The sequence below is a fragment of the Felis catus genome, chromosome B2 (assembly GCF_018350175.1).
Source record: "Felis catus isolate Fca126 chromosome B2, F.catus_Fca126_mat1.0, whole genome shotgun sequence".
NCBI classification, from domain to species: domain Eukaryota; kingdom Metazoa; phylum Chordata; class Mammalia; order Carnivora; family Felidae; genus Felis; species Felis catus.
The window spans coordinates 120,761,935-120,773,369 of NC_058372.1; the positions used below are offsets into that span (position 1 = coordinate 120,761,935).

General features: G+C 49.1%; 1 protein-coding gene across 5 annotated transcripts in view; it reads right to left on the minus strand.

Moving 5' to 3' along the window:
• Positions 1-2,889: 2,889 nt before the first annotated feature.
• SGK1 (serum/glucocorticoid regulated kinase 1) overlaps positions 2,890-11,435 on the minus strand; it is a 113,379-nt gene continuing 104,833 nt past the window's right edge. For 2 of the 5 annotated variants that reach the window (XM_019831272.3, XM_019831273.3), the window contains exons 4-14: positions 8,215-8,290; positions 7,685-7,760; positions 7,221-7,325; positions 7,032-7,115; positions 6,786-6,917; positions 6,408-6,520; positions 5,936-6,059; positions 5,384-5,479; positions 4,770-4,925; positions 4,575-4,664; positions 2,890-4,155 (exon numbers count right to left, since the gene is read on the minus strand). In XM_019831272.3, the coding sequence (XP_019686831.1) occupies positions 3,988-4,155; positions 4,575-4,664; positions 4,770-4,925; positions 5,384-5,479; positions 5,936-6,059; positions 6,408-6,520; positions 6,786-6,917; positions 7,032-7,115; positions 7,221-7,325; positions 7,685-7,760; positions 8,215-8,290 (1,220 nt within the window). In that variant the 3' untranslated portion in view covers positions 2,890-3,987. Of the gene's footprint in view, positions 4,156-4,574; positions 4,665-4,769; positions 4,926-5,383; positions 5,480-5,935; positions 6,060-6,407; positions 6,521-6,785; positions 6,918-7,031; positions 7,116-7,220; positions 7,326-7,684; positions 7,761-8,214; positions 8,291-8,428; positions 8,591-9,322; positions 9,646-11,142; positions 11,311-11,435 lie in introns of those variants that run through there. The other 3 variants (XM_019831274.3, XM_003986579.6, XM_003986577.6) reach the window with 3 other exon arrangements.

An 11,435-nucleotide genomic window follows, 5' to 3' on the forward strand; every position in this document is an offset into this window, starting at 1 on the left:
CTAAGCGTCTCTGGCCTCCACTCTCTGAAAACTTAGTCCCCACCCCCCAAATCAGGTAAGGTGCCCCTCCTCTGTGTTCCCATAATGTCCTGTTTTGATTATACTACGTAACTTTCTTCTACATATCTTAATAAACATTTTTTGAAGCATCACAGAGAAAAGGGCACCTATCGTAAGCATATAACCTGATGAAATATCAAAAAGCAAAACTACTCCCTGAGACCACCAGCCAAACTGAGAAATCACCAGCACCCAGGAGACCACCCCTTTCACGTACCCTCTTAATCATGATCTCCACCCGCGTCCTCTCCTCAGAGGTGATCATGTCCTGACCTCTATATAGATTCACTTTGTTTGTCTGCTTTCAAAGTTTATATGCGTTAAACCATACAGTCTGTTTGCTATGTTTGTTTGTGGGGTTTATTCCCTGGTATTGCATGTAATGAGCATCCGTTTTCAGTGCAGTATAGCATTCCCTTGTATGAAATCATGCTAATTTATTCTACCCTTGGTGGACAGTTTGAATTGTTCCCATGTGGGGCTAAGATGAATAGTACTCCTGTGAGCATTATTGCAAATTTTTTTTATTGAATACATGTACATTCTTTGGGGTATAAAGCATGGAGAGGAGCTACTAGGCCAAACTTTATATGCGTGATCATCTTTAGCAAATAGTGCCAAGCAGTTTTCCAAAATGGTGGTGCTACTTTACACGCCCACGGTAATGTGCTTTGTATTTCCAGCTGCTCTTAATCGGCACCAACAACTGATAGTGTCTACATTATGCTTGCAAATCCCAACCCCCTTTCTCTCTCTTTCCGCATAGCCTGACGCCTGCAAGATACCTCCGTAAGCGTCTGATGAAATAATAAGTTAATGGTTAACAAACGCACAGGGGTCCGCTTCTAGATCTGTTGTCACCTGTCAGGCAGAATAGGATAATTGTTACAAGCACAGTCTTTTGAGACTCCTCGTGATTTGACTTCTAACGTCACCACTTACTAACTGGCAAGTTACCTTTCTGTACTAGTCTCTTTGCTTTTGATAATCCAGGGTGGTCCTGAAATAGCCTATACTGTACTTAGACTAACGTCTCGTGTATAGTAAGAGCTCACTAGCATTAGCTGTTAGTGTTATTATCTAACCCTGAGGCCTGCACCCAATTAGACTTCCTACAAATAGAATCGGTAGGTAAGAATCTTTGGTATCCCCTCTGTGAAGCCTGCTCCAGGCAGCTGATCCCACGGAAGCATCTGGACTTCTGAAGTTCTCTTTACCCCTCCTTCGGCACCTGCTGTGCACCATGAGTAGGTGCCCTGTCTCCCCAAGTTGATGGCCAATGCCCCAAGAACAGTGACTGACTCAGTCTTTGTGGTAGCAGTGGTTTCAGAGTCCCCTTTTAACTTGGGGGAACCGTAGCTGAATACATTGCCCCCAAACCCACGGTTGAACAGATGCACGGTGAGAGGGCGATGGAGAAGCGTACTGTCCCTTTTTGCAACCGCCAGGCTCAAGCTGTAGCTTCCAATGCTGGCAGGGAGGTACTTTCCTCTCCCAGATAAAAGATACCTCTGCTTGTATGCTACCTTACATCACAGTACTTGGTAAATATTTGCCCTTTTAAAAAATTGACCCCCTGTTCTTTCTTAGCTTCCTTGTTCTTACCTTGTTCCCTTCCCACCCACTTGTATTTGATCTCATCTCTCACTGTTTGCGTGACAACCCTTCGGACCCCAAGCAACAGGATCAGATCATTCCCCAAGCAACAGGATCAGATCTTATACAGTGATTGACTATAACCCAATAAACCAAGTGTCTACCCTTAAAAAAGTAAAAAGCTCTGTCATCCATGACCAGCCCCTGTGACTTAACTATGATTAGACTGGAGATTCCCAAGCCTGCAAGAACTGTGTTCAGATAAAAAGGTAATTTAAGCGCCTTTGGTTCAAGAAGGAGTTTGTAACTGTTGATAATGAGAATGAGGGGAAGTTCTGCAAACCCCCCCCCCCCCGGTCAGAGCTGGTGTCAATCTCTATTAGGAAAATGCAGGCTTTAGAGTCTCTGTGACAATTCAGACTCAAATTTGGATGATCTCTTAGTATCTTCATATCTTTCCCTCTTCTACAGTAGATATTCCAGCGGTATGAGCCTTAGAAGTGGCCTCTACACCCCAGACCAGAGCATGGGGGTCTACACCGCAGACCCAGAGTTGGCTGGGGCCGTGCACTGCCGGGTACACACAGGCTCAAGAGGCTTCTGGCCTGTGCCAGGGACTGGCTCCTTGGGGGTCCTTCTCTGAGCTGGCACGGTACTCCATTCAGCTCTTGGTGCTCTCAGCTTCGGCCAGCTCAGCTTCTTGGGAACATAGTCGTTCAGGACAGACATCCTCACCCTCTTGAGTGGCATTCTACTTGCAGACTATTATCTTGACTTCCATTTCAACAAACTGCTTTGTTGAAAAAGCGTCTTTCCTATTAGGCTCTGTAAGGGCAGAGATTTGTCTGCTTTGCCCACTGCTATATCCCCAGCACTCAGAGCAGAGCCTGGCCCAGATTATTTGTTGAAAGAATTACCTGCCAGGCAAACCAAATGTCAGGACCAACAGCCAACTTCGTAGGGTAGGCAATAAATACAGGGAACGTTGCTTCGTGGTTTCCTTGTGAAATGCATTGGTCTATGGAAAAGGATTTATTTGGATGGGTTTATGAACGACTGACATCATAAGACCACTCTGTAGCCCCCTGGAGTCTGAACCTGATGCTCTTGGAAGCAAACCACCGAGCTGGAAGTTACAGCAGCAGTTCCCAGGTTTTAAAATTTTAAATGGACCCATTATTACTTACCCTCCCCCCGCAACCAAGATATACAGAAATAACACGCGTGACACAATTTATGTAAATATTTTGCAAGGTTTTATTGCAAACCAAAGTTGGTTTATCGCACACAAAAAAAAGTTGTGTGGTGGGGAGGGGGGGGGAAGAATTGTACATATTATAACCATGTTAATTACAGTACATTAAAATGGTGGTTTACATTACAAATAAGCCTGTAAGTTTAAATATACTAGTGTTATAACCCAATGTACAGACTGTCTTTATACAATACATACAGTTATCAGGAATGCAAAAAAAAAAAAAAAAAGAGGAACATAAATAATGCCCATTTTACAGGTGACATTTTAAACAATGAAAATACCAGGCTTTGACCGACAACTGGGGCATTGGTCCATAAAAACCCTTTCTAAAAATAGAAATATTTGTAGCAGCAATGCTTTCTTTAAGCATCTGGATACAAGTCATTGCAAGACCATTTTCAATAAATTTTAGTTATTAGCTGTATCTTACAGAAGAAAAAAAACGGTCTACACATAAATTTATCTTCCAAATATGGAAGAAACAAACAATGTCCCACATTGTAGTATCCTGCAAGTGTCACATTGATGCTTATAACGAAATCCATCTGTGATCAAGCACACCACATTCATACCACTGTTCACACAGTAAATCCACAAGGGGAGGGGAAAAAAAAAAAAGAAAAAGAACTGAAACACTCTGCACAGGGAAAACTTTGGAGCTAACACGATCTCATCAGAAAAGGCACATTTCATCAGATTCGACATCACGGCCCAGACAGACCCTCAGAAAACCCTCCTTAGAGCTGCGTCGTCCTAACAAGACCACTGCCTCTGTCTACGGCGGCACGCGAACGCTCACTGCAGAGATAGCACCATGTTGGAAGGAAGAATAAAAATGAAAACCTCATGAGCTCACTGAGAGGAGGATGTGCTCTTCGAAAAGCTTCCGGCGAACAGTGTGCAATGAGATTGCCGAGACGTGCAAGCTTCCAGAGATGTGCAAATTCTCTTTTAAGACGTCCTGTCAGCTGGCGGCCCCGCCAGAAGGCTAACTAGAACACTTAACACACACACACACACACACACACACACACACACACACACGAATCCTTCACGACCAACCCTGGGACCGTTCAGAGGAAAGAGTCCACAGGGGGTGCGTACGAAAAGCCCAGGAAGGCCTCGGCCGCTTCCTTGACGCTGGCTGTGAGCAGGATGCTGTCAGGGGACCTGCCAATGGAGCTGGGGACCGGCTCTTCGGTAAATTCGGGATCAAAGTGCCTCAGGTCACTAGGTCCACTCTGTGGCAGGAAAACAAAACAAAACAAAACAACTCAGCGTCAAGAATTCAAGGGGCGTACAGGGCAGGGAAATCCTCATTGGGGCTTTAAACCCCGGAGCTCGACTCTTCAGGGCACTCTGTGGAAACTCCCGTAACAGCCATCCGTTTCAAGCACAGAAGCCAAAGGCCACACAAAGTTTAAATAAGGCGGAGGGTGTTCGCTTTTTAGCTTTTGGTACTTGAATTGGGAGCTGTGGGGAGAAGTGATGTTAGCTTGGCTGGGACAAAAATTCCACTTTTCACCTAGGGAAGGTTGTGGTTTGTGAATAAAGGACCCGCCAAGTTGTTCCTTGAGGGCCCTCCCCTCCACCACCACAGCCTCTGACTTAAAGAAATGCCCTTTGGGCCCTCCTATACTTGGCAGAAAGAGACACTCACCACATTTGGGTTAAAAGGGGGAGTAATCTTCTTATTAATGAGATCGTCCCAGTTAATTAGGGAGAAGAAGACGTGATTCTTAATCTCCATCTGTCGAGAAGAAACAGGAGGTTAAGTTAGACAGGTGGAATTCGAGAAGGGCAGTGAGGTCTAGGGCGCTTCCCAGCCCACCCAGAACAGGGAGAAGGTACTCACAAAGTCGTCCTGGGCGCCCAGCCTCTTGGTTCTGTCCTTCTGTAGGAGGCCCTCCAGAAGGTGTCTGGCAGAATTGGTAATGTTGGGCTTCAGCTGGAGGGGCTTGTTCAGAATGTTGTCGTACATCTCAGCTGTGTTTCGGCTATAAAAAGGAGGCTGAAAGAACAGGGGAAATCAGCGCTTAATCGGGGGTTTGGTACAGCAGACATTACCAAGAGAGAAATGCACTGTGGTATGCTAGATGCGACAAAGCCCTTCCCTTAATGGGGTTTCTCTGCCCTGGATTTTTCACTGTCTGTTTCGCAATCCTCATCAGAGAGGAGACATTAATAAGCCACATTTTTCCTCACGCAGGTTAAGTGTGGTCATATCTAGAAAATGCGCGTTTACCAAAAAAAAAAAAAAAAAATTCACTAAGAGCTTGCTCTAAAACACCTATAAAATAACCAATAGGCTTCTCTTATCAGCATCTGATAAGGTTATTCATAAAGGGCAAGACACAATGACCAGGTGGGACTTGTGTGCCCAGACAAGTCTGGGTTTCAAGAGGACTACGTTCTGGGGAGCATTATCAAGCCAGGGTGATAGTCCATGACTCTCAACGTGCTACTCACCAGGCCATACAGCATCTCATATAAGACGGCCCCCAGGCACCACCAGTCCACGGTCCTGTCGTAAGGCTGCTTATGGAGCACCTCAGGTGCAAGATACTGAAACACAAAGCAGGACAACAGTGTTCAGGAGTCCGCGAAACCAGGAATCCCAAGACCAGGCATGCACTTTGAGAGGGCCCAGAGACCCTGGGTCCACCCGCAGGACACATGCCTTTACGTTACTTCCTGAGAAAACTGCTGGGCTTGGAGGCTGCCGGGCCAGTTAGCTGTACTGACGTTTAGGAAGCTGTTGGGCACCCAGCAGATTATCCTACTTGGGAACTGAAAACCTTTTATGCCATGGCTTTTGCAAACAGCTCGTCTTAATGAAAGCAACATGAGGCCTTGGGATTTCCCATGCTGCAGCAAACAGCAAATGTGTTTTACTTGCGCTGAATGGGACTGAGAAATCTCTGAGAATGATCTGCTCTTCCGGTAGTTTAAGTATTATTGCACTTGCCTCCCCCTGGAAGGAGGGGCACAGACCAGTCCCCAAATCAAGAGCGCTCTTACCTCGGGCGTGCCACAGAAGGTGGATGTTGTGCCATTGTGTTCGATGTTCTCCTTGCAGAGCCCAAAGTCAGTAAGGACAATGTGTCCCTGTGAATCCAGCAAAATATTCTCTGGTTTTAAGTCTCTGCGAGGAGAAAAAAAAAAAAAAAGTAGTTGTGTAAGTTAATTTCACTTCATAAGAAATCCTCTGGGAAAATAATAGCTTGGGGTATTAGAAGCATTTTCAATTCACTGAGGCTGTACAGTGAATACAAAAAGGGAGTCCTTGTTCTGCTAATCTATTCTGGATTAGGCACAATCCTAGCTGGCCAGTTCCCTCGTGGCACGGAGTCAAGGCGGCTCACATGCTGGGGTATCCGGTTTTAGGTGACCAAGCTGTACGTAAATACAAATTATCTTAAGGCTCCGTCAAAGGCTAGGGCTATGTCTTCTTTGTACCCAGGACGGTAACCTTGAGAGCGCTGCAGCTCACCTATAAACGATGTTCAGAGAGTGCAGGTAACCCAAGGCACTGGCTATTTCAGCAGCGTAGAAACGAGCCCGTGGTTCCAGGAAGCAACGTTCCCTCTGAAGATGGTAAAACAACTGCAGGAGACAGGACAAGGTCAGCTGGGTTGCCAAGGCTTGGTAACAATGCGTTTCATTAGACTTGACATATATAGCTAAAGAGAACAATTGCAGGAAGCGGCCCTAAATAGTCTCTTAACTATATGAAACTCTCAGGTTAAAGGAAATGCCAATTCTGGTAACTTTTCCCCCCTAAATATCATTTAAAACCTCTCCTCTCAAACTGGAAACAAGAAAGCTATGCACAGACACCCAAAGGTTAGCTCCCATTCCCGCCGCTCACCTCTCCACCGTTAATATAGTCGAGGACAAAGTACAATTTGTCAGCGGTCTGGAAGGAGAAGTGAAGGCCCACCAGGAAAGGGTGTTTTACATTCTTCAGTAGAACATTCCGTTCCGACATAATATGCTTTTCCTAGAAAAAGGACAATTAAGATTTAGTGGCAAATTTCAACGTGCTACCAAAATTCTAAGGTAAAACCACCCAGCGAGTGTCTTATCTCCAACTCCAATCCATCACATTTCATACCTCCTTCTTTTTCAGAATCGCTTTCTTCTGTAAAACTTTGACTGCATAGAATGCTTCCTCTGCTTTGTGTCTTGCTAGAAGAACCTGAAATTTCCATTCAAAAAATCATTTTGCTGTCCACATCCACTGAGAATGTCAGACGAATACATGAAAGACTATCAAAAATGAGGTCTTCAGATCTGAAATTACCTTTCCAAAACTGCCTTTGCCAATCACTTTCAAGAAGTGAAAGTCAGATGGTTTCGCATGAGGATTGGATGACGGGCCAAGGTTGATTTGCTGAGAGGGACTTGGCTGGAAAAGAAAACGTTTTCTTTTAATAGCCTTGCCTCAAAGGAAGACAACAATCACCATACATCCTAAACACAATCAAAACTACTTTTCATCCGTACACAGTAATATTTCATATGGGAGTCTGCAAATGGCACACAGTAATGTTGTAACCAGATAAAACTTTTATGCAACATGCCTTTTAAAATACTGCACTGACTCAATACTTAAGTGCTTATGTCACTTGTTATGCCATTAACTGAGGCATTCCTACCTTGAGACTAATTTCTAGAAAATGCTATTTTAATCCATCACGGTAGGAATACTAACTGACTCATTTACAAGATGCCTCCACGGAAGCATCACAAATAGAGAATACTTACTGGAGGAGAAGGGTTGGCATTCATAAGCTCAGGCTCCTGAGGTTGGGAGATTTTCAAAATGGACTGAACTTCAGGGCTGCAGAGAAAGGAACAACTGAGAACCTCCCAGACTCGTCGCAAGGGGGCACACCGACACCAGTAGTCAAGGTTCGGGCTCGACTTTTCCCGGACAGGTCCGAGGGTTTAAACTTAAAACCACCCAAATAAATGACTCAGTTAAAGAAAATAATAGCCAAAGAAAATAATAAGCCCACTTAAAATACAGCGATGAGGGCTGTTTTTCATGGAAACGGGGTGAATTAGGCAAACAGGAAAATTTTCACCTTGCAGCTCTCTCTTCCAGGCCAAATCAGCAAATTAGTTTTAATATTTAAAATGTTCTAAACTGGAATTGGAGAGAGAAAAGGGATCCCACCCTCGGGGAAGTCTTCGGCTTCCTGATCGACACCCCGACGAGAGTGTGTCTTCACTGCTGATAAACAAGCTAGGCTACTTATTTTTTATTTCCCCCAGTCCTCCCCCAAACTTACTGTTTGCATGCGTAGGAGTTATTGGCAATCTTCTGAATAAAGTCGTTCAGGCCCATCCTCCTCTGTTTCATGAAAGCTGTGAATTAAAGGAGAAATAAATAAACGTCTAGATGGCTTCGCAACGCCCGACGCCACACACACTGATTTGACGCGTGACCTTAAAAAAGTTTCCACTTCGCACATCCTAGAAGTCCCGTATAATTCCTACACTCACCGATGAGAATTGCTACCATTCCCCTCATTCTGGAGTAAGTGAGGGTGCCCCTAGCAGCCTCGGTTTTCACCGTCATCTCCGCAGAGAGAGCACAGGGAGACGTTACCGAGGAGACACCGGCTCAGCCAACACCAGGCGCGCGAGGCGCCGCCGGCTTTATACGCCCCGAGCCGCCGCGGGGCGGGGCTCACGCCACAATGAGGAAGCGGCGCCGCCCGGCCCCGCCCTAGCCCCGCCCCCGGCGGCCGCGCGGCCCGCCCGACCGCTGTGTGGCGGGCGGCGGCGAGCGGTTCGGTCCCGGGCGGGAGGGCAAGCCCTCCCGGCGGGGGCGGGGGGCGCGGGGACTGCCCGGGAGGCCCGGCCGCCGGGCTGTTATCTGCCTCTTTCAGCGACCCCGCGGGACCGAGGGAAACCGCAGGCGGAGGGGGCGGGGGCAGGGAGAGTCCGGGGTAATTTTCCACCCTTCTCATTTATTCCACCCAGCTGGGAAATCAGAGTCGCGGCACTGGGGCGCTTTCCGCCCGGCGCGCGGCGAGCCCGTGGCTCTGTGCCCGCTCTGGTTTGTCACACCCTCACTGGCGATCCCCTCCGGGTCCCGGAGCCGGCCGTCCCCCTCCCCCGCCCCCAACCCCGCCGGCAGCCTAGCAGCCCCCGGCCGGTGGCCGCGCACAACCCGCCCGAGGTGTCTCTGTGCCGAGGGCGGCCCCGCGCGCCCCGATCTGCGGGGTCGCCGTGGGGCCGGGACGCCCGGCGCGTCCCCCGCTCCCGCCGCCCCCTCGCCCGGCCTCGGTCCCTCCACCCTGAGGACGAGCACCCACCCCCGGCCCCTCTCGCCCGAGCCGAGCGACTAGCGGCGGAACGGGACGGTCCCCGCGTGGCGGCCGCGGCGCTTACCCAGGCCGGTCAGCAGGAAGGACTCGCTGCGTTTCTGCGCCTCGGCCCTCTTTTTGTGGCGGGGCCGAAGCAGGGACTCGAGCCGGGCCCTGGCCAGCGCGCCCTGCATCTCCCCCATGGGCAGCGGCGGCCGGCGCGCAGCGGGCGAGGGCGACAGGAGAACACTGACGTTTCCTTGAAGGAGCCGCCGTGACTCAGGCCGGGCAAGATTTCCTGCCCCGAGACCCAAAACAAACAAATGGCCCTTGTGCACGGCCGAGCCGCTTCCGAAAACGCCTTTTTTGTGCTTTTGGCCAAAGCCAAGCAAGGCTGCAAAATCCCAGAACTTGGAAGCGGAGGAAGGAAGGAAAGAAAGAGGGAAGGGGGAGGGAGAGGTCAGGAATGTGTAGGGGAGGGGGCGGAAATAAAATTCGTCTCTGCACTAAAGGGAAAAAAAAAAAGTACAATCTGCATTTCACTTTTTTCCCCCTCTAATCTTTGAGAACATTCTGTCCGTTCCGCATGTAATTTTTCTTGCATCTTTAATCTCCGCCACGCCATGAACACGTGAGGTAGTGGCACGTTAGGGGAGCGGTGGCTCCGCGCAAGGCGCCGACCTGGCGTGACCCCGGGCATCGGCGACTCCCGGATTCCCTGTCCCGCTCTCCCACCTGAAAACTCCGCTAGGTCGCATTACATCGTCTTAAACACCCTTAGTCTGTCCTCGTCTTCCCTACCCCTCCTCCGGTTTATTTCAGCGCTGACCCGGGAGTCTTCTTACAGTTTAACCACCTTGCTCTTTCTCTCGAGTCCCAGGTAAACGGGGACTCGTGGACGCGTGAAAGATTAGCCGGGTGTCCGCTCTCCAGAGAGCAGTGGAGAGAGGGGAAGGCCTGCAGAGCAGCGGCGCGGTGCCTTCCAGTAACCCCGCCGCTGGGAGATGCCTGGGCGCTGCTGCAGCCCGACCGCCGGCGCGGGGACGCGGGCCAGCGCTGGCGGGGAAGCCGAGAGCACAGCGACTGGGCCGGGAGCGGGAGGCGGCTGCAGGGAACTAAGGTTTGTAGGGCCGAGTACCTGGCACTTGCTGGTGCTGGCCGCGGCTGCCCTGCCGTGACCCCTCACTGCCAAGGGCCCTGCCATTTTTGAGTTACATACTGGGTCTGACACACTCCGAAATACCAGCTGTCAAACCAAGAATAGCCTGTGAAGCGGTTTTTTTCTTTCGTCCCGGGCAGGGATTTGTTTTGCAGGCACAAGCACCTCATTTGCCCTAATATGACCTGTAGCCTCAGCTGCTGCTTGGTTTGCTCAGTGGCAACAGCCCCAAACTGGGAAGGGAACACACATTCTCTCTGCCAGAGACTGGCTGGGAAATTTTGCCCGGGACTCACTCTTTAAAACACTTCTCAATGCCTGAGATGCCTGAAATTGATGCTCCAATCTAAAGCAAGGTTTAGGAAACTCCAATTCACAGTTTAAGTGGCCCATTACTGCTTCCTCTTCCATGGATCCTTCATAGAATATGACTTTGTTACTGCCAGTGCCCCCCCCCACCACCCCGCGTCAGGTTCCACTCCAACTAGCCCAGCCGGGCCCTGCTCCCACAACATTCCGTCCCCTTTGAAGACAGCAAATTTGGCACAGATTGTCAGGAAACACCGACCTGTACCAAGATTTCTGCGTGTTTGTTCTTAAAGCACGGAGTTGAGAAAACTTTTATCAGAGACCCTCCCCTGCGACTCCACACCCCACGCCTTCTGTAGGCCAAGTAACCTCAGATCCTCTAAAGCGTCTTCGTTTTCTCCATTCCCTCCAAATTATAGCAATAAAATCACACCAACCTTTCAAAGGGGATTTTATAGCTTCCTCTTTCATTCTTCAGGTTGCCTGGGATGTGAACGTTGGGGATTACTTTCTGGAGGCTGAAGGTAGAGCTCAGTTATGGTTGGAATAGTCTCCCTGCTTTGTGCCTGATAAGGCTGGAAGCTGAGATGATAGGGAGCAGGAGTCAGAGGCAGCTGTCCTGCTCTGTTATGCACCCCACTTTATATAAAGGCAATTTACATACAGGAAGGGAGCAAGCTGCAAAGTTCAACACTGGGCCGTTTATTCTCTCCATTGCAACATCACTCAG